Source organism: Oryctolagus cuniculus, chromosome 1, assembly GCF_051225735.1.
Source record: "Oryctolagus cuniculus isolate XC-2025 breed Fujian yellow rabbit chromosome 1, ASM5122573v1, whole genome shotgun sequence".
Classification (NCBI taxonomy): domain Eukaryota; kingdom Metazoa; phylum Chordata; class Mammalia; order Lagomorpha; family Leporidae; genus Oryctolagus; species Oryctolagus cuniculus.
Window position 1 is genome coordinate 87,598,044 of NC_142867.1, and position 22,623 is coordinate 87,620,666.

General features: G+C 38.4%; 1 protein-coding gene across 1 annotated transcript in view; it reads right to left on the bottom strand.

The window, feature by feature from the left end:
• Positions 1–15,946: 15,946 nt before the first annotated feature.
• MAML2 (mastermind like transcriptional coactivator 2) overlaps positions 15,947–22,623 on the bottom strand; it is a 379,493-nt gene continuing 372,816 nt past the window's right edge. Inside the window, exon 5 of the mRNA XM_002708435.6 lies at positions 15,947–19,722. Within this exon, the coding sequence (XP_002708481.2) occupies positions 18,704–19,722 (1,019 nt within the window). The 3' untranslated portion in view covers positions 15,947–18,703. The remainder of the gene's footprint in view (positions 19,723–22,623) is intronic.

Sequence of the window (22,623 nt, forward strand, 5' to 3'; positions counted from 1 at the left end):
TTTCCAAGATATACCCCTTGCCGACACTGAGGGTTTGGTTCACAGATGGCAAGCAGCTACCTGAAAGGGGAAGTTTGGATGCCAGGATATGCCATTGTTAGCCTTTCTGAAATAATAGAATCAGGTCCCATACAGGGGGCACGATTTCAACACAAAAGGCTGAACTCAATTGTCCTTGCCTGAACCCTATAATTGGAGACAGGTTTTCTTAATATATTTGTGGGGCCAGGGCCGGCGCTATGGCGCAGCGGGTTAATGCCTTGGCCTGAAGTTCTGGCATCCCATATGGGCGCCGGTTCAAGACCTAGCTTCTCTTCTTCTGATCCAGCTCTCTGCTGTGGCCTGGGAAATCAGTAGAAGATGGCCCAAGTCCTTGGACCCCTGCACCACATGGGAGACCCGGAAGAAGCTCCTGGCTACTGGCTTCAGATCAGCTCAGCTCCAGTCATTGCAGCCATTTGGGGAGTGAAACAGTATATTGAAGACTTTCTCTCTCTCTCTCTGCCTCTGCCTTTCTGTTACTCTGCCTTTCAAATAAATATATTTTTTTAAAAAAGTATGTTGCTCCAAGTTCTTCCTTCTTTTTTAAGATTTTATTTATTTACTTGAGAGGTAACGTTACAGTGAAAGGGAGAAACAGAAAGATCTTCCATCCGCTGGTTCACTCCCCGAAAGGCCACAACGGCCAGAGCTAGGCCAATATGAAGCCAGGAGCCAGGAGCTTCTTCCAGGTCTCCCATGTGGGTTCAGGGGCCCAGGTGCTTGGGCCATCCTCCATTGCTTTCCCAGGCCATAGCAACCATAGATCAGAAGAGGAGCACCTGGGACTAGAACCAGTGTACATACAGGATGCCAGTCCTTCAGGCAGAGGATGATGCTACTGCACCACAGCGCTGGCCCCCAAAGTTCTTTCTCCTAAAACACCAAAATGTCAAGCGGTTTCCTCACTCTGGCTCTTGTGTTTTAAAACTTTAGGTATTCAGATCTGGCTGAAAAGCCCATGAGAGTATTTCAGGCATGGAAAGCCAAGACACTCTGGCGGAAAAAAAAAAAAAAAAATGACCTAAATGAAAGATCTCTGTGAGTGAGATCCCAGTGGAAAGAACAGGTCATCAAAGAAGGAGGTACCTTTCTCTGAAGGGAGGAGAGAACTTCCACTTTGACTACGGCCTTGTCTAAATATGATCAGAGTCGGTGAACTCAAAAGGCTTCCATAGCCTTGGCAACTCATGACAAGAGCCTAGGGTGATTACTGATGCCATAAACAAGAGTGTCAATTTGTAAAGTCAACAATAGGAGTCACTGTGCACTTACTCCTCATGTAGGATCTCTGTCCTTAATGTGCTGTACATTGTGATTTAATGCTGTAACTAGTACTCAAACAGTATTTTTCACTTTGTGTTTCTATGAGGGTGCAAACTGTTGAAATCCTTACTTAATATATGCTAAACTGATCTTCTGTATATAAAGAGAATTGAAAATGAATCTTGATGTGAATGGAAGGGGAGAGGAAGCAGGAAAGGGGAGGGTTGCGGGTGGGAGGGAAGTTATGGGGGTGGGGGAAGCCATTGTAATCCATAAGCTGTGCTTTGGGAATTTATATTCATTAAATAAAAGTTAAAAACAAAAAACAAACAAAAAAATTATTGATTGATTTGAAAGGAAGAGTGACAGAGAAAGAGGGACCAAGGGAAGCAGGGAAAGTGAAAGAGAGAGAGAGAGAAAGTGAAAAAGAAAGAGGGAGAGAGAGAGAGATTGATTTTTCATCTGCTGGTTTAATCTTCAAATGGCTGATAGCTAGCACTGGTCCAGGTTGAAACCACAAGCCAGGAATTCATCTGGGTCTCCTGTGTGGCTGGCAGGGACTCAAAAACTTGAGCCATCATCTGCTGCTTTCTAGGCACAGTAGCTGGAAACTGGACCATGAGTAGAGAATCCAGGACTCGAGCTGGCACTCAAATATAGGACATGGACTTTCCAAGTAGTGACTTAATCTACTGAGCCACAGCTCCTCCAGAAGTCGACTTTCTTGGTACCATAATTACCTGAAAAGTATCCCATGTTGTATGAGGCAATGCCACTCAAATTTCTTTGTTCTCTGTACTTCTTAAGTCAAGGAAAGAAACAAAAATAACATAAAAAACTGGTTGTGACTTTGAAGACAAAAATCGGTAAAAACAATTTCTTAACTATTATGTACAAAGCACTTCTTTGTAAATACAAATATGTCATGTTTACATTTTTTAGAAGTTGATATTCCTTAGGAGTTCAGACAGAATATACTCTTAGGTTGAATTACACAGGACAGTCTTTGTCTAAATACATCATAGGGGACCAACTAACGTTATGTGATAAAGGTTAAACATACTTGGGAAATTTTATTTCCCAAGTTTTATTTGCTAGGAAAAATTTCTCTTATGCATCTCTAAGGACAGGCTCTAATACTTTCCATATCAGCTTGAAAATAGAATCTCTGTGTATATGTTTTATATCCTGGAACTGGTGCTCATATTTCATGGGACACACTTCGGGAAGCACAGTTTTAGAGAAAGACTTACACAGACAGATGCAATGTCTAATTCTGTAATGAATTCTCCACAATGTCCGAATCAAACCGTGTTGCTAAATGACCAATAGGGGAAACTCATAAAGCAGTCTCTGATTTTACATTGCATTGATCAGAGAAGTGATCCTTGAGAAACGGAAGGAGTTAGATGTACTTTCCTTTCAAACTTCAATTTTCTGAATGGAGGACCATATGTTTTAACTCAAAACTTGAAATACTTTGAACTCTTTCTCTGAGGTGAAATGTACCTTAACATGTGTTAAACCTTTGAAGTTAAAGGAAACAAATACACACATACAATGTGTTATTTGTTTAATAACTCTTTGCCAGAGCCAGTTAAATCTGGAGATCTGAATATTTATTCATTTTTTGGAGAGTATCAGTTCATACTGCATAAAGAGCTCATGTCAGTGCACAAGTGTAAAAGAGCTTCTTTAGGAAAGAAAAACTGACAGTTATTTCATGCCCCCAAACTGAGACATCTGTGCACACAATTGGCATTCAGAGCACCCTGGTATACTTTATTTTATAAGCCTTTGCATATTTAGCTTTAAAACCCTATGATTATCCTATTTTAAAAAAGTAAAACCTTTTATTTTTCAAATATTATCCATTACCTTTGAAATGCTAAAGTGAGAACCTTTGAAATGAGTTTTTTGGGAAAAAAAAAAGTCTTGAATAATCCACATCATCACAGATATGGAACACTCAAATGCATTCACTTAGTCACTGCCCTTTATCAACTGTGTTTCTTCTTACAACTTCTAATTTTGATATTTGCAACTGTATTATCATGCAACCATAGTTCTTTCTCTATTAATATACTTTTTGGATTAGATAAAGGATGAATAATATTTTTCCATAATAAAGTCATTATCTGAATTGAATTGTCAAAAATCTAATCCTCGCAACACCACTGTCATTTGGTTTTGTGAAGTGAACAAAGGCATCTACATTGACACACTCAGAACAGGATTAAGTCATCCTCCAAGCCTTTCGATCACTCCAAAGATGAAAAAAATGCCCTGCTAAGATTAACCAAAAGACCAGATGTAGAATAATCTTCTCTTTTTCCAGTTAGTGTTGAAAGGCAGAATTATACAAATAGAGACATAGATGATCTCACTCTCTGTGTCTCTCTCACTATTCACATATATTTAACTTTCTCTTCAGTGCTTTGAAAATTGACACGTTGTTGTCAGGTTAGTATATGAATGAGTAATGAATAAAAACTACTTTGAAGATTATTTAATGTTATATTCATTCATATTGGAGATTTTTTTTAATATTTAAGTTTCAGATTTTCAGGAATAAGTGTGAAGGATCAAGCTTATTTTTTAAAATACATAACCTTGGTACCATTCTATCCTCACCTTCCATTAATCCTCAAACAAAGTCTCTTGCTATCTTTAGTTCATTACTTGATGTTTAATAGAATGGATAAACTATTACATGATGTGAATAGAACTGGTAGTCGGTTAAAGAAAGAAAAAATAAAATTGGATTAAACACAAAATTATTTATCAATTACATACATACAAATATACATAAATTAAAAATTTTAACTTAAAGCATGTATTTAAAAATGTCTTTAATTTAAAGCTTACACAATGTTGTCAGCCACAAATCTTTTTTTTTAAACTGGAACAAACAATATCTTATTAGAATTATATATACATAACACAAAATGATAAATACAGAGAAAAGTTTTTAGTATCAGGTCTTAAAAATACTTCTATTCAATTTTCAAAATGTTGAACATAATAATTTTGCTGGTAGGAACACTAGATATAATCTAATTAGATATAATCTATAAAGAATATGAGGTTTTTTTGTTACAACCTATAATAGATTCTAATACCTCATCTATGATAATAATTTGTTTTCACAAAATCAGAAGAATAAATTGAATAGTATATTTGCCTAAATCATTAATATTTTGGTCTTTCTTTAATTTCCAAGAAAACCTAAATCATCAAAATGCATCAGAATCCATTATCAGCCAAAGCAAAGCCTCTACTAATGATGGAATAGGTGTATTCTAAATATACATATACTAATAAACAAAAAACTAAATAGCTCTCTTTCCTGCTTGTCATTTGCTTCAGTCTGTGTGTCTCAAGGTCCTCTCAGGCGTTACTGTCCAAATCCTGAGGTGACTTCTGGGAGGCAAGCATGCCCTTTGCGGATGCTGCTGCATGTGCCTTCGAGACAGGGAGGACCCAGAGGTAGTACCTCCACAGTGGGGCTGGCAGAGGTGAGAACTCGAATACTGTCAGTGTTTCTCTCTGGAGTCTAGATGAGTCCGCTTGTCTAAGTAAGTCTCAGGGGGGCTGAACAGCTCAGGTCAAAGGGTATACATGTCAGGATTGTTTAAAACAGGTTTCTCCCTATATCAACAGTTGATACAGCACAAGGTCTTACTGGACCTTTTAATCTTAAAATCTTGCCCTTTCCAAGGTAGCCTGATACCATTATGAGAGTTTTCTTTTTCTGAATTCCTTAAAAAAAAAAAGATGGTCACCTGCATATATCTTCTTTGTTGATGCATCAAGTTGTGCATGGTATCAGTTTTTATTATTAATTACAATTGGGGCTAGTGCTGAAGCGCCAGCATCTCATATGAGCACCGGTTTGAGTCCTGGCTGCTCCACTTCCAATCCAGCTCTCTGCTATGGCCTGGGAAAGCAGTAGAAGATGGTCCAAGTCCTTAGGCCCCTGCACCCATATAGGAGACTTGGAGGAAGCTCCTGGCTCCTGGCTTTGGACCGGCATTGTTCTGGCCATTGCAGCCATCTGGGGAGTGAACCAGCGGATGGAAGACTTCTCTCTCTGTCTCTACCTCTCTGTAACTCTATCAAATAAATAAAAATAAATCTTTTTTTAAAAAAAGCCACAAATCTTTTGATGTGAAGGCTGAGATCTTTTTTTTTCATAAGGTTTTAGCCTCTGAAGTCTTTCTTGCATGAATCACATACATAACGCGTTTTCTATTATTTCAATTTCTGGTTTCATTTAAATAGGATGAAAACTTAAAGACACTTTGCAAAGCAGTTTGAGTGCGAAGTCTTTGTACTTAATGATTGATTAGTTGATTGATTGCAATCGCCCATCTAGTTCTAACATACCTAATTTGACAGCATCTGAAATGTTTTATTATGAAATATGACAACTACACAACACATAAATAAAATATTTGAAAAACTATATGTATAATTTAAGAAATAATAATTTAAGAATCGTTGGTGTACACACAACCAGGTTAAGAAACAGAAAGAACTTTATCGTTACTTTAAAAGTCCCATTTTGTACCACATCCGAGAGGCAACTATTAGGCTGATTTTTGTAATTATCATTACTTGCTTTTCTTGGCAATTTTGCTGTCCTGAAGGTATCCCTAAGCCATGTCTTGTTTAGCTTCGCCTTTTAAATATTTTATGGAATCAAGCTGTGGTTGTTTTGATGTGACTGGTTTTCTACTCATTATGCTGGTATTGCAGCATAGCACTCCATTTTATGATATCCCAATTTACCCATTCCACTTTATATGTGGACATTGTTCAAGTTTGCTCCCCACAAAGTAGATCTTAAGACAAAGATTTGTCTACAAGGAGCTTATTTGGGTGGTACCACAGGAAGCTCTGTGAGGGAGCCAGGAAATGAAATCTGCAAAGTGAAAAAAGCCCATCCAACCCCTGCTTTTGAGCAGCTTACCACTGGAAGCAACTGAGGCTCATTCCTGCCGGGAAGTCTGAAAGTGTGAAATGCACATCACTAAGGGAAGAGAAGGAGAGCAAGTGAGCTTCCCGTCACTGCATCACTCCCCAAGTGCCTGCAACAACCAAGGCTGGGCCAGACTGAAGCCAGGAGCCTGGAACTCAATCCACATGGGTGGCGGGGATGCAAGTACTGGAGCCATCACCTGTTGCCTCCCAGGGTGTGCATTAGCAGGAAGCTGACTTGGAAGCAGAGTAACAGAACTTGAAACAGGCACCCTGATATAGAATGCTGGCATTCCAAACTGCAACTTAATCATTGCACCAAATGCTCACTCTTTTTTAAAAAAAAATTATTAAACATGGCTTTAAAATAGACATTATTTTTACTTTCTGAGGCTTTTGTGGGTGTTCTTCAGCTGTCTGCGGCTTATGCTGGTGCTACCATTGACAGTTGCTTGTATCTGGGGATTCTTGATTTTTTTTTTCCATGTCTGGGATTTGCATATTGGTTACTCTGGTAGTGATCCTCTGACACATTTTTAAAATTTATTCTTTATTTCTTTTTGAAATAGCTTTATGAAGATATAATTAACACACTATAAAATTTACCTTTTTAAAAATACAGTTTATCCTGAAATCTGGTATTGTGATGCCTCCGGCTTTGTTTTTGTTGTACAAGATTGCTTTAGCTATTCGAGGTCTCTTGTGCCTCCATATGAATTTCAGCATCATTTTTTCTAGATCTGCGAAGAATGTCTTTGGTATCTTGATTGGGATTGCATTGAATCTATAAATTGCTTTTGGGAGAATGGACATTTTGATGATGTTGATTCTTCCAATCCATGAGCATGGAAGATTTTTCCATTTTTTGGTATCCTCTTCTATTTCTTTCTTTAAGGTTTTGTAATTCTCATCGTAGAGATCTTTAACGTCCTTGGTTAAGTTTATTCCAAGGTATTTGATTGTTTTTGTAGCTATTGTGAATGGGATTGATCTTAGCAGTTCTTTCTCAGTCATGGCATTGCTTGTGTATACAAAGGCTGTTGATTTTTGTGCATTGATTTTATACCCTGCCACTTTGCCAAACTCCTCTATGAGTTCCAATGGTCTCTTAGTAGAGTTCTTTGGATCCTCTAAGTACAGAATCATATCATCTGCAAAGAGGGATTGTTTGACTTCTTCCTTCTCAATTTGTATTCCTTTGATTTCTTTTTCTTGTCTGATGGCTCTGGCTAAAACTTCCAGAACTATGTTAAATAGCAGTGGTGAGAGTGGGCATCCCTGCCTGGTGCCAGATCTCAGTGGAAATGCTTCCAACTTTTCCCCATTCAATAGGATGCTGGCTGTGGGTTTTTTATAAATTGCTTTGATTATATTGAGGAATGTTCCTTCTATACCCAATTTGCTTAGAGTTTTCATCATGAAAGGGTGTTGAATTTTATCGAATGCTTTCTCTGCATCAATTGAGATAATCATATGGTTTTTCTTCTGCAGTCTGTTAATGTGGTGAATCACATTGGTCTTCAAAGAAGGAGGTACCTTTCTCTGAAGGGAGGAGAGAACCTCCACTTTGACTATGACCTTGTCTAAACAAGATAAGAGTCGGAGAACTCAAGGGGCGTCCATAGCCTTGGAAACTCATGACTGGAGCATGGGGAGATTACTGATGCCATAGACAGGAGTGTCAATTGGTAAAGTCAACAACAGGAGTCACTGTGCACTTACTCCTCATGTAGGATCTCTGTCCTTAATGTGCTGTACATTGACATTTAATGCTATAACGAGTACTCAAACAATGTATTTCACTTTGTGTTTCTATGGGGGTGCAAACTGTTGAAAGCTTTACTTAATGCATACTAAACTGATCTTCTGTAAAAAAAAAAAAAAAAAAGAAATTATCAATTCCCAACTTGACTCTCACTGGGATTAAACATGACAATAGGTCTGATCTGATTTCATCATCATTTAAAAAATCATCTATTATTTTTCACTTTATGTTTCTGTGTGGGAGCAAACTGTTGAAATCCTTACTTAAGGTATACTAAGCTGATCTTCTGTATATTAAGATAATCGAAAATGAATCTTGATGTGAATGGAAGGGGAGAGGGAGTGGGAAAGGGGAGGGTTGTGGGTGGGAGGGACGGTATGGGGGGGGGAAGCCATTGTAATCCATAAGCTGTACTTTGGAAATTCAAATTCATTAAATAAAAGTTAAAAAAAATACAGTTTAGTGTTTTCTAGTATTTTCTATATTACTATATTATATATATAATATATAGTAATATATATATTACTATATTACTAATATCCATTTTTTTGGACATTTTTCTTTACCCAAAGAGAAACTGGTACCCTGCAGTAGCCATTTTCTATTCCATTCTCCAGCCCTAGGTAATCACTAATTTACTTTCTATCTCCTTGGATTTACCTATTCTGGACATTTGCTATAAATGCGATCATATATTTGATGTTTTCTAATCATGTGTTTTCATTGAGAATAATGTTTTCCAGGTTCATCCATGTTAAAGCATGTATCAGTATTTTACTCATTTTTATTGCCAAATGGTATTCCCCTGTAAGAATAATCTATATTTTGTTTACTCATTCATTGATTGGTTGGCATTGGATAGCTTCCACTTTTGGCTATTCTGAATAATGTTGTAATGAACATTTATGTACAAGTTTTCGAGTGGACATATATTTTTATTTGCTTGGGCATATACTTCAGAACAGAGTTACTGAGTTACATGATAATTATATATGAGGAACTTCTACACCTTTTTCCAATGTGTTTTACATTCCCACCAGTAGTGAATGAATTTTTCGAAACACTTGTTATTGTCTTTTTTTTTTTTTTTTTGACATGCAGAGTTAGACAGTGAGAGAGAGAGAGAGAGAGAGAGAGAGAGAGAGAGGTCTTTGTTTTCCATTGATTCACCCCCAAATGGCTGCTATGGCCAGCGCGCTTAGGATAGTGCGCTGTGCCAATCCGAAGCCAGGAACCAGGTGCTTCCTCCTGGTCTCCCATGTGGATGCAGGGCCCAAGCACCTGGGCCATCCTCCACTGCCTTCCTGGGCCACAGCAGAGAACTGGCCTGGAAGAGGGGCAACCGGGACAGAATCTGGCGCCCCAACCGGGACTAGAACCCAGGGTGCTGGGGCCGCAGGCAGAGGATTAGCCTAGTGAGCCACGCCGGCCTGTTTTTGTCTTTTGAATATAGCTGACTTAATGGATATGAAGTACTATCTCATTATGGTTTTAATTTGCGTTTCTTAAGAATAATGATATTGAGCATTTTTTCATGTGCTTATTGATCATTTGTGTGTCTTCTTTGGTGGTAAGTGTATTCCAATACTTGGCCCATTTTAAAATTGGATTTTGCGGCCGGCGCCGCGGCTCACTAGGCTAATCCTCCGCCTTGTGGCGCCAGCACACCGGGTTCTAGTCCCGGTCGGGGCGCCGGATTCTGTCCCGGTTGCCCCTCTTCCAGGCCAGCTCTCTGCTGTGGCCAGGGAGTGCAGTGGAGAATGGCCCAAGTGCTTGGGCCCTGCACCCCACGGGAGACCAGGATAAGTACCTGGCTCCTGCCTTCAGATCAGCGTGGTGCGCCGGCCGCAGCGCGCTGTCCGCGGCGACCATTGGAGGGTGAACCAACGGCAAAGGAAGACCTTTCTCTCTCTCTCTCTCTCTCACTGTCCACTCTGCCTGTCAAAAAAAAAATTTTGATTTTGCTATTGTAAAATTGTAAGAACTCAGGGCTGGCATTGTGGTGTAGCAGGTAAAGCCACTGCTTGCAGCGCTGGCATTCCATATGAGCACCAGTTTGTGTCTCTGCTGCTCTACTTCTGATCCAGCTCCCTGTTAATGTCTCTGGGAAAGCAGCAGTAGGTGGCCCATGTGCTTGGGCACCTGCCACCCATGTGGGAGATACAGATGAAATTCCTGGCTTTGGTGTGGCTCAGCCTCAGCTATTGTAGCCACTTGGACAGAGAACCAGAGGATGGAAGACCACTCCCTCATTGCCTCTACCTCTCTCTATAACTTTTTTTTTTTTTTTTTACAGGCAGACTGGACAGTGAGAGAGAGTGAGAAAGGTCTTCCTTTTGCCGTTGGTTCACCCTCCAATGGCCACCGTGGCCGGCGCACTGCGGCCGGCGCATCGCGCCTATCCGAAGGCAGGAGCCAGGAGCCAGGTGTTTCTCCTGGTCTCCCATGGGATGCAGGACCAAGCACTTGGGCCATCTTCCACTGCACTCCCGGGCCACAGCAGAGAGCTGGCCTAGAAGAGGGGCAACCGGACAGAATCCGGCGCCCCGACCAGGTCTAGAACCTGGTGTGCCGGCGCCGCTAGGCGGAGGATTAGCCTATTGAGCTGCTGCGCTGGCCCTGACTTTCAAATAAATAAATCTTTTTAGAAACAAGTTGGAAGTGCTCTTTATATATTTCAGATACAAGTCCCTTATCAGATATATGACTTATAAATATTTTATCCCATTTTTTTTCTTTTTTAAAGATTTTATTTGTTTATTTGAAAGTCAGAGTTACACAGAGAGAAGAAAGGCAGAGAGAAAAAGAGGTCTTCCCTCTGTTGGCTCACTCCCCAACTGGCCACAATGGCCAGTGCTGCGCCGATCCAAAGCCAGGAGCCAGGTGCTTCCTCCTGGTCTCCCACGTGGGTGCAGGGATCCAAGCACTTGGACCATCCTCCACTGCCCTCCCAGGCCACAGCAGAAAGCTGGACTGGAAGAGGAGCAACCGCGACTAGAACCCGGTGTCCATATGGGATGCCGGCGCCACAGGCAGAGGATTAACCAAGTGAGCCATTGCGCCAGCCCCTTTTTATTTTCTTGATAACTGACTTTGGAACACAACATTTTCAGTTTTGATGAAGTTCAATTTATCTACTTTTGTATTGACACACATTTGTACATATGTATGGGGTACAGTTGGATAATTTGATATACAATGTGTAATGCTAAAATCAGGGAAATTAGCTTTGCCACATATTAACAATTTATAAGTCTGTGGATTTGGATACTTTTCTAGATATTTTGGGATATATCATACTTGTTGTCAATCCTTGCTTTAGAGCACGAGAATGAATCCCTCCTTATTTTGATGCCATTTATCTAACCTTTTTCTGTCCCCTTCTTCCCATCCTTCCAGCCTGTAGTGCCCACCGTTCTACTGCCTTCTTCTATGAGATTAATTTCTTATCTATTTTTATTTTTTGCTACTTGTGTTTTTATTGTCATGTCTAAGAAACCATTGCCTAATTCAGGGTCATGAAGATGTACAACTGTTTCCTTCTAAAAGCATTGTAGTTTTAGTTCTTACTTAAAGTCTATGAATCATTTTGAGTTTACATGTACATAGTGTGAGGTAGAGGTCCAGCTTCTTCCTTTACATTTGAATATTCAATTGTCCCAGCACTGTATTTGAAAAGATTGCTCCCCTTTTGAGTTGGTCTTGGCACCTTGTTGAAAATCAACTGACCATAAACATGAGAGTTTATTTTTGGACTCCCAATTTTATCCATGGATCTTCATGTTTATAGTAGTGCCAGTCCTACATAATGTGTATTTCTTGAGGTTCTAGTAAGTTTTGAAATTCATTTTTTAATTTTTAAATCCAGCATTTTAAATATGAAGTCCTTCCAGTGTATCTCATCTACATACTTCCATAACTCCAAATCAATCGCTTTTTTATTCATTCATTAGTGAAATTTAAAATAATTTCTTTTTTTACTTCTAATCTATTTCAGATATAAAAATATAAAAAACAATATAACAACCATTTAGTCTCTACCCAGCTTCAAAATAATAATGCAATTGTAATTAAGCCCCCTGTGTATACTTTGCCAATCACATTTCTCTATAGTTTCTCAGAGATAATCAACATGTTGAGAATTTTTTTATTTCCATGCACAATTTCACATTTTACGGTCACTTCTAACCACCTGTTCCCTTGTCAACCTCTACTGCAGAGTCTGTAACTGAAAATACTTGATCCCCAGCCTCTCTTGAAGATCTGACAGGCCATAAAACAGAGTCAAGGCTAAAGAAGTACAATGACAAGTCTCTGCACGGAGCGACCTTTCCCAAATGAAAAGGTGAAGACTAGCTATAGACATGTTTTTGCCCTTTATAATTTTTGCCTTTCTATTTTTCTAGCTTGGAGCATCAGCATGAGGCTGAGGTAACCATCTTGTCACCATAAGGCAACAGAATGAGGAAGAAAACCTCCATGAAATCTTCGTGGCAAAGACAAAAGGTGAAAATCGCCTGCGTACCTGATGGGTGCCAGAGCAGGACGACACACCTCGTCTCCTTGATGCAGGAGATAAATGCTTCATTTTATCAAATCTGCCACTGATTGTAAGGCACATTATTATTCTAAATACAACTAAGAATGAAAAAAAAATCTGGACCTTCATACAATAATATAATGGTTTCTCTCCATTAATTGTGAATGGTGACCTAATTTTATAGGCAATGACATATCAAAGATAAATGTTTCTCAGAGTCAATGAAATAGTTAAAATCCTTTCTCTGTTTAAACCACCATTATTTGGAATTTCACCTGCTTTGCAGTGGAGCAGTCTCCTAGTTGCTATCTTTTTGCAACAAATTTAGATTAAGTTAATGTATATGAAAGCAGAGGAGGAGGAAATTCAGGCTTTGCCAAGAAAGCTGAGTTTTGCTTCAGATCTGCAATCCAGGTAGCTGAGAGTTTGGTAATCTATAGGCTTGTTACGTCAGACTTTGGCCCGCTTATTGGCAGCTTTATTCCTCGCCTTTTTCTTACTCTGCTCTGTAATACACTCCTTCAGACTACCTTCCATCTGATTACAGCAGATGAAATGCTTTTCCGGGACAGTGGATGAAGAAGGGGGTAGGGGACTGTGTTCCTTCTGCTCCTTTTTGTCATCTCTGACGTCTCCATTAGGAGCTGCAACACCACACTGGATCCAGCTCCTGTCAAAAGGGCTAACCAATATTGCAGCCATTGCATGGTGTTCTTTACCCTGGCCTCTTATTTATTTATTGTTTTTTGGTTCTGTCATCTAGGAGTGGAAGTAGCTTCCTGTTTTTGTTCATCTCTGGATGCCCCTCCTCATCCCCCATTTGGCTTCTCAGCTTGTTCATCACCCATGAAACCAATTCCTTGTATAAAACCTTCTTGATCCTTGGAATATTTGAGGTAGTTTTTCTTTCCCTGATTAGAAATCAGTCTAAGAATTTTTGAAAATTTTATTTTCATTCTACATATTTATGGGATACAGTGTAATGATTTGATACATACACTCAAGATGTGATGGCAGTTGACACTTTTTGAAAAATAGAATTTTCAGTCTTAAACTAAAATTATTGCACATTAAGCCAGAGAGATGGGAATATAGCAGGAGAAATGACTAGATTTGTTTGGATTATTAGTGATATTTTGGAGTTGAAGATATATGAAAAACTGTGTTTGGAGACAGGGCAGCCAGAAAATGTAACAGACATTTGTGGTTTATTTATTTATTTTTGACAATAACAATCTGATTTTCCTAAGGGAAATCATTCCTTTCTCATTCTCAGATGTTATGGCTTGTGTGGTATTACCACAACCTGTGCCTACAGGAATGGGTGCTTGACTCAGGCTTGGTCACCGAGAACTCTGCACCTGCCTGGCCAGTGGGAATGTTCCGGGAAGGACACATGCCCTGGTTAAAATCTCAGAGAGGCAAAGTCAGATCTTTTGAAAGGGAAGAATTCACTGCTGTCAGTGCTGGACTTGGAGGTGTGGGGATGAACATGTGAAATCTCTAGCAGCCACTTTGTCACCACAAGAGAAGGATATGTCTGATGGTGAGCCAAGACACAGGGAAGCAGAGGTGAGAGGCATCAAAGCTGTCAATGGCACCTTTGGGCTGCTGATTTCAGCTATGCATAATCCCAGATTTATCCCCTAGAAGTTTTCGTTACATTAACTGGTAAAGTTTTCTCTCTGAGCCTGTTCAAGGTATACTTTCTTTCCTTTCTTCCATCTCCTTAGCCCCTTCCTTTCTTTTTCTGAAAGAACCCTATAAACATCTACAGTTTATGCAGTTTTTTATACTTTTTCTTTCTCCCTCTCCCTGCATCCCACCTTCCATTTTGCTGAAAGAATTGTTATAAAATGCCTACATATATCCATGCACATTCTGGAGCTAAAGATGACTTAAATTTGATAAAAGGAAATTTAAATACTATTTTTCTACCCATACACAAGCCCTCTGTTAATATTACTGCATACAGTTCAAAGATAACAGCACTTGGTTTCAAAAATTGATGATCAATGTATTTTCCTCGTTCCTGGGGCACAATGCCAGTGAAATCCATCCTATGGATTATAAGAAATGAAGAAGGATATTTAAAAGATGTTGCACTGCCATTCACAACTCAACAAAAGTTCATTAACATATACTCAGTGGCATTTACTACTCAAAGTAATGGTTTTCTCCTCCCTACTAGGCAAATATTTTCTTCGTGAGATTCCATGATTTCACAAGAAAATAAGCATTTTATATCACATCACACCCATTGATCTCTAGGGCTTGATTTGTAGTCAGTGGGCATCTATATTACACAGTCTTCCTAACTGTCTACAGTCCATTATGGCCCACTTAGGACAAAAAATATCTTCCTTTCATGTCATCTACTGTTAAAGGAGAGGGTTGCTTTGTTAAATGGGGTTAATGACAATCTGGAAATTTTCAAGCTATTGAGTGACTATTGATTTCTTTATTTTAAAAAAGATATGATTGAGATTTTTTGGTTAATTTTTAACAGTTTTGAAAAATAATCAAGCAGAGTTGGAAAAGAATGTAGATATATTTCAGGCTCAAAGCTTCTTTCTGTGGGTGGTGAAAGAGTTACAGAAATATAGAAATTATGGATAAAGAAATTAAGAATTTGAACTACCTTTAGCAACTGCAGCGTGGGAAGAAGCTTGGCTGTTGTCGCTTTTCCACTCTTGTTTACTTTCCTATTTTCTCTCTGAAATAAATTTCCATTGCTACACCCTGGGATTCATAGATAATTTTGGAATTGCATATTTTTTCTCTTAATTTGTGTATCATTTATTTTAACCGATATTGGTCTTATCTGTTTACCATCCAACTTTCCAACTTCATTTGTAAAAAAACTATATAAAATATCAATAATGTTAATAAAAAAGAGAATGTTCTATACATTTTTGTTGACAGAGGGGAAAGAGCCAGTAGATTGTGGGGCAGAAGGATTTTCAATGGTCCCTTGCCTACTACAAAGTCTTACCCCTTGACTCTCAAGAAACGCTGTATAACTATTCTCAGCCAGACTGTGTTTACCAGGCTCTGTATTCACATAGCCTGAGTGACCAAATGTCACACAGCAGGGCGCACAAACACCTACAGTGTCTGAGTAGTAGGCAGTGTTGCCCACGCATTGAGTGAGTGCTATGCACACAGAATTTCAGTACAAACTTTCTAAATGCACCACAAAACGCTGAAATGAGACAAGGTGGCATTTTGCTGTATTAGAAGCTTCCTGTTGAATATTCATTACTATTACCAGCTCTCAGATCTTTCTGTGATACAGCAGCAATATCATCATTGGTGACTGAAAATATGATTCCATGCAAGAAAACCACTTCTGAATTTTTTAAAACTATTTTTTTACACATAGAATTACACATAATACAAAATACTTGTCTTACAAATTGAAATCTTTACAGTTAAGGGTACAGGTACAGTAACGCAGGTAATATTAGTGCATTCAGTTAGAGCAGAGTCATTTATCTTCATTGGGCTTAACATCAAGCCAAGAATGAGTTATTTGCTTAAATTGCTTTCTAGACTTTGCATTTTAAAAAAAAAGAAAAATTACTTCTACCTTCTGTATAACAAGTCAGGGTAATAAACAATGCCAACAGTTAAGTAGTCTAGTATTTCTATAAATGGGAGATTGTATTCCAATAGTTCTTAAATTGTAACTCCTAGGGTTTTGGCTAAACACATCTATGAAATTGTTATTATCTCAGCTTTCAGGAAAATTACATCATCTTTGGTAATAGGCTACCAAGAAACAGAAACTATGGACTACACCATTTTTCCAAAGAATCCTGCATTTTAATGAATAGCTGAATAAATAGACATTAATTATGAAATTCACATTAAGATAGAAGAGAATCCAAACATTCTGATTGCTTTATCTCTTAAATTTGATAACTATGACAAAACATACTATTTATGTTAAGATAAAAATAAGCTGAATCACAGGAGTATAACTGGGAAGTGCTGGCAGATATATACATTAACATGGAGGAGCCATAAAATAAAACTGTTTATATGTACATCATTTTTTCCTTTCTTTTTTGTATGGAGAAACACTGTTTTATAAAATGGGAAAACACACAGAAGACCACATGCAACAAGGACCAATACAATATGCACAGCAGAATAATCAAATAAGACACAAGAACCATGAGTTTAAAAAAGAATTTGGAAGCAGGAAAAAAAAAAGAAAGGATTGAAACCTGGAATGCCTTCTTATTGAGGTTTCAGAATATAAATCTGTCTAACAAGCTTCTTGATAGTTTTCCAAAGTTCCCACTCAACCACCTATGGTTTAAGTGTAGAGCTAAAAATAAACCATCATATTATACAAAACTTTGTATATTAGCATACAAAAGGTAACAATTTACTTTTTGTATAAAATATAACCTTTTGATAGTATATTTATTTCACATATGTATAAATATAACCCAAAGAATATGTTTTAAGTATTTCTACCAAAATATTCTTTACAAAAGTTTACAAAACAAGTCATTTATTTATATTTACAAACCAGCACAGAAAAGATTCTGGGCCAGTGATATTGGTATTGTGTAAAAGGAGAGTGCCTCTAGGCATTTTAAAGAGTAAGAGAGAGCTTTGCCAAACTTTCAAAATATGTGTTCTGTTTTGACTAGATATTTAAAGACTTTGTTTTTAAACCACTTGAGTTAAATGACATTTGATATTTGAATATGTGAGTGTATCACTAAAAGGGCTGAAGATAACCTTTCCTCTTCTGTCATTAAGGAAATGATAGTGCTGTCTTGCATCCATCCAAAATCTGCACCCCTTATTCATTTAATGGCTGATCTCTATGTGGGAACTGAGGTTAAATGAGTCAACAAAAACTCTTTGATACCGTGGCTCAGCCCTGAGGGAGAAAACCTGAATATGGAGGGTCCCTCTCGCATGCAGTTATGATCCATCACACAGGGACAAGAGAAATAATAGATCTCTATGAACCGACCACATTTTAAGTAACCCTTAACAAGACCCAAATATGTCCAAAGAGCAGATTTTTCTCTCTTAGGCATTCTTTTAACCCTATCACATTTTTACCACTGGTAACTGCCAAACCTAGTTCTTATTTTCAACCAAAACATGCTATCTTCTAATCTTACTTTTGGTTTCCAAACTGCCTTCTCTTAGAAACTAGTCATTGGTCATCAATATGAATAAGGAGGACAAGGATCAATTTCACTGAGACTTGGAACAAACCAGTGGTCATCAACCACAATAAGTAACACCCCAGGTTATTTGTGGTCAGATACATCTCCTTTATAGCAATGTCCAATATTCTTGAGTGAAATCTGATGTACAGAGGTGTGCATCAATATTTCAGTACAATTAGGACAGCCTTGGTTACTTAAACTTGGTTAAGACTAGATTTGGAATTGATTGTGAATGCCAAAGTCAAGGTTCCCAGCTCTACATTCTTGTTTCGTCAGTAGACACAACATTCCACTGAAGAAGAGCATATGTAGGAAAACTGCAAAAGTGATGAGAAAATTTGTAATTCACTGGATGTTTTCTAGATTCTATTGCTGTCCTTTACTTAGGACACCATTTGGCTATTTCAAACAAACTTATAATACATCAATCTATCCTGCAAGTTTTAGGGAAATTAAGTCAAAGTATAGAGTGGAAAAATTAAGCCACATACAGCTGCTAGAAAAAAATTGGTTGCTTGTTGCTTGGAACAAGTACCTCCTCATGATTTGGAATTTAAACAAGCTACAGATTCTATTACTTTTCTTTCAGGGATAAAAGGAGGTTGGGGAGACTATTTTACATAATTAATTACACATCAACATCACAGTTCTTTTTGGATAGATTGGATACTGTGTCCTGGAGTTCAGATGGGAAAAGTTATCCTAATATTTCTCTTTCAGGTTTGAGATTTAAAACAAGAAGTTGGACCAAATCATTCGCCAACACAGTTACTTTCTCCTTTTCATTTATAAGCCATGCTGTCTCCATGTAGTTCACCTGGAAGTCAACATTTAGCCTTTACAGAGTCTTTCTAGAATACTGTCTTCTAGTGCTTGGAGTTTGCAAGTTTTCTCTTTTCTCCTTCAGGAACTGTTGTTCCCCAGGATTTCATCAAGATTGATGTCTTTCATCCAGTCATCATTACCAGGTTCTGTCTTCAGTAAGGAATCAATGAAATCAGCATCACTGTTTAGGGCAGGGCCCATGTTGTCAGTCTGTTGACTGAGGAAGTCAAAAGTTAAGTCATTGCTCTGATCAGTTCCTTGAAAAGCCCTGGAACTTTGGTTGGGTGAAGGGAAATTGCTCGGTGTCAGGGATGATGGTTGGCTTATGCCTGTCCTCGTCTGGTTCAACCCTGTTCCTGACTGGTTCATACTAGGCAAAATCTGTGTACTTAGCGGAGTGGGTCTGAGACTCAAACCCCTGAGTGGACCCATAGTTTGTCCATTTAATGTTTGGCTCATTTGGTTCATGGGTCTCATTTGCACTGCTGGTGTTAACTGGTTAGGAGGAGCCACTGCCCTCTGGGAAAATTGCTGGCTACCTACTGCCTGTTGCAACGACTGGTTTGGGGTATAGGATGCAGGTGTACCTGTGGAGAAGCGGATTCCTGTGGACTTCAGGGCTTCCTGCTGTTTGGCTGTTGCTTCTTGAGAGGCCCAGTTTGGTGCTGTTGTGTTGGACGTGATCATGACATTTGATGTTCTCTGTGCTGGCATGCTTGCCATGCTATGGGTTAAATTTGGTCTCAATTGTTGTGAATTGCCAACAGATCCAGCTCCAAAAGAGGCCACATTGTTATTATTACTTGGGCCTAAGGTGGGTGGCCGGGGCATCAGAGGGTTGTTTTGATTTGCTATCAATTGATTTGGATTTCTCTGTTGGGTCAGTTGATTCATTCCTGAAGTGACGCTGTATGTGCCAGGTTGATTACAAGGAAGATTTGCATACATCCCGAGGTTCTGAACTGTTGTGGGTAATGATGGCATTCTTGTCCCATGGGAAGTAGACATGAGGCTGGAATTTGGAGTTAAAATGGTATGTGTGGAAACTGGGTTTGCCAAAGGCTGGTTAGAGTTTAAATTCACTGTTGATGAGCCACCTAAGAAAAGGAAGAGAATTATATCAGTTCACAATAATACAGTATCTACTCTTTCACAGCAATTTACAATAGAATCAATTTTGAAACTGGCTTCAGGTATAAGAATAATTTAAGACAAACAATCATTAAATATATTATGTAAAAGAAATTATGAAGCCCTGGGTAGGGGAAGTATCACCCTATATCTCTCCTTGGTCAAGAGTTTACATGATACAGAAAAAAAGACTAAAACAGATGACTCTGTTTCACAGATTTCACATTATTATTCCTCTTCTGAGTCACTGGCAGCATGTGATAGTCAATCATTCATTTTGAATTATCTTTACTATGTTCCAAGTCAAAAGACAGTTTTAATTAGCCAATTGTCATAAAATGATTACCCCTGCTTACCACTGGGTCCAAATAAAAAAAGGGTGGGTGAATTCTAATACACAACTGCTAGATCAATATTCCTACCTGGGGGCCTTAAAAGTTATGTCCCATTCTTCACCTGAATTATACCCATTCAAGAAACTGCCACAAGTGTTAAAGCATCAATTTCTATCTCTTTTAACCACCTGGAACTCAATGCAATTCATGCTCTAGTGATAATTTCCAAATGGAAAGTCTTCTGCTCTAGGAAGCATTGTTCCTAATGCATTATTATCCAATACACTTTGAGCCACGTTTGCTCATGCATACAATGCCTTTCATTGAGCCCTATTTTTTATTCAGTGTTCAAGTCAAGTCTCAAGCTCCTTCATTAAGCTTTCTCCTATATTCTAGACTGCTCTGTTGGGTAGCATTTGCCCTTGGAATCTTTCATTAAGCACTTGGATTTTATATTGGGCAATCCATAGAGCCTCAAAATTCCTGCCAACTAAATTAATGTCTGTTAATAACTGATTGAATGTGGAACCAGTACCCGAGTCACAGGCTGCTGAATAGGAAGACTCCACAAAACAAATAGAGATTAATCAACCCACTGAAATCTTCCTGACTCGAGGAAGTGAAATCATGATGGGAAACCAGCTTGAGTTACAATAATGGAGCACCAGAAGGAGAAAAAAAGAGGGTCTATTATATAAGTTCCATGAGCAGAGGAATTTTTGTCTGTTTTGTTCATGGTCATATTCAACAAGTCTATTAGATGGCACAAAGTAGGTATTCAATTGACAGTATTTGAATGAATGGTTAAGAGATTGAAGCAAATACAAAATTTGGAGTAAAATGCTATTATGAAATTTCCCTGAAGAGAGGCCAGGAATCCTGGAGAATCAGGGATGCTGAGCAACAGAGCTACACACACATATGACCATCACAATGTCAGCTCAGGAGAATGTGTCTGCATTTGTAATCCAAGGATAGCCCCTGCTGCCTGAGAATTCCTAGTACGGTAGATAACCGGAAGAGTGAAGGTCGAATGAACACACAACTCTTGTTATTCATTTGAAAATATGCCTGCAAATAGACTACAGACCCCATGAAGGCATGGGCAGCCTCTTGGATCTTCTCTCCTTGCACACAGAAAATACTTGAATAACAACTGAGAGTATACAAAATACTAATTAGCTATGCTTCATCATCTTGGAATATGGAAAGTATATGGCAAAGGAATTTACAATATGAAAATGTTGTGGAAAAAGTTTATTTTTTCCTCTATTTTAATAATATGCCCTGAGCATGGAAAGCCAAAACACTCTGGAAAAAAAAAAAAAAAGAAGACCTAAATGGAAGATCTCTGCGAGTGAGATCCCAGTGGAAAGAACGGGGCCATCAAAGAAGGAGGTACCTTTCTCTGAAGGGAGGAGAAAACTTCCACTTTGACTATGACCCTGTCTGAATAAGATCGAAGTCAGCGAACTCAAAAGGCTTCCATAGCCTTGGCAACTCATGACTAGAGCCTAGGGAGATTACTGACGCCATAAACAAGAGTGTCAAATTGTTAAGTCAACAACAGGAGTCACTGTGTACTTACTTCTCATGTGGGATCTGTCCTTAATGTGTTGTCCAATGTGAAATAATGCTATAACTAGTACTGAAACAGTATTTTTCACTTTGTGTTTCTGTGTGGGTGCAAACTGATGAAATCTTTACTTAATATATACTGAATCGATCTTCTATATATAAAGATAATTGAAAATGAATCTTGATGTGAATGGAATGGGAGAGGGAGCGGGAGATGGGAGGGGTGCAAGTGGGAGGGAAATTATTGAGGGGGGGAAGCCATTGTAATCCATAAACTGTACTTTGGAAATTTATATTTACTAAATAAAAAAAGTCATTCAACAACAAAAAAATACTTTCAATATGTGCTAATAAAAAAATAATATGCCCTGAGATGGTTTATAATGAGAGTGGCCTGTTCAAATAACCAGAATAGAGAGAATTTCCAAAGGCTTCATATAGTAAAACAGTAAACATTAGGAAACTCCTAATTTGTGATACAGATGGTTCAACGTGCTGTTCATACTTCATTTCTAACATTAACATCTGAGAAAGATGACATTATAATAAAAATGGTAAAAGAGTATGTGCTTTGCTTTGTTGCTTATTTAATTCTCAGAAAAATGAGAAGTACAAAACACTAGAGCAGTGATTTTTATCCATTTGGGGATTAGTAGTTGAATGCTAAGGATTCCTCCCTTAGAAAAAATGCCCTAGTGCATGATAGAGGAGACTGCTACATGCCTACTTAATATCCAACTTCCCTGACTTTCTTAGAAATAGAACTTTGATTTTTGTAACCATTAGCTCAGTTGAAATACCTCATTTCCCAAACTTCCTGACTGATTGGGGGCCCAGATGAGTAAATTCTGGCTAAAGGTAGAAGATAGTAGGGGAAAACCCATTAAAAAAAACTACTTTAGGGGCCAGCTTTGTGGTACAGAGGATTAAGCTGCCACCTGTGATGTCGGCATC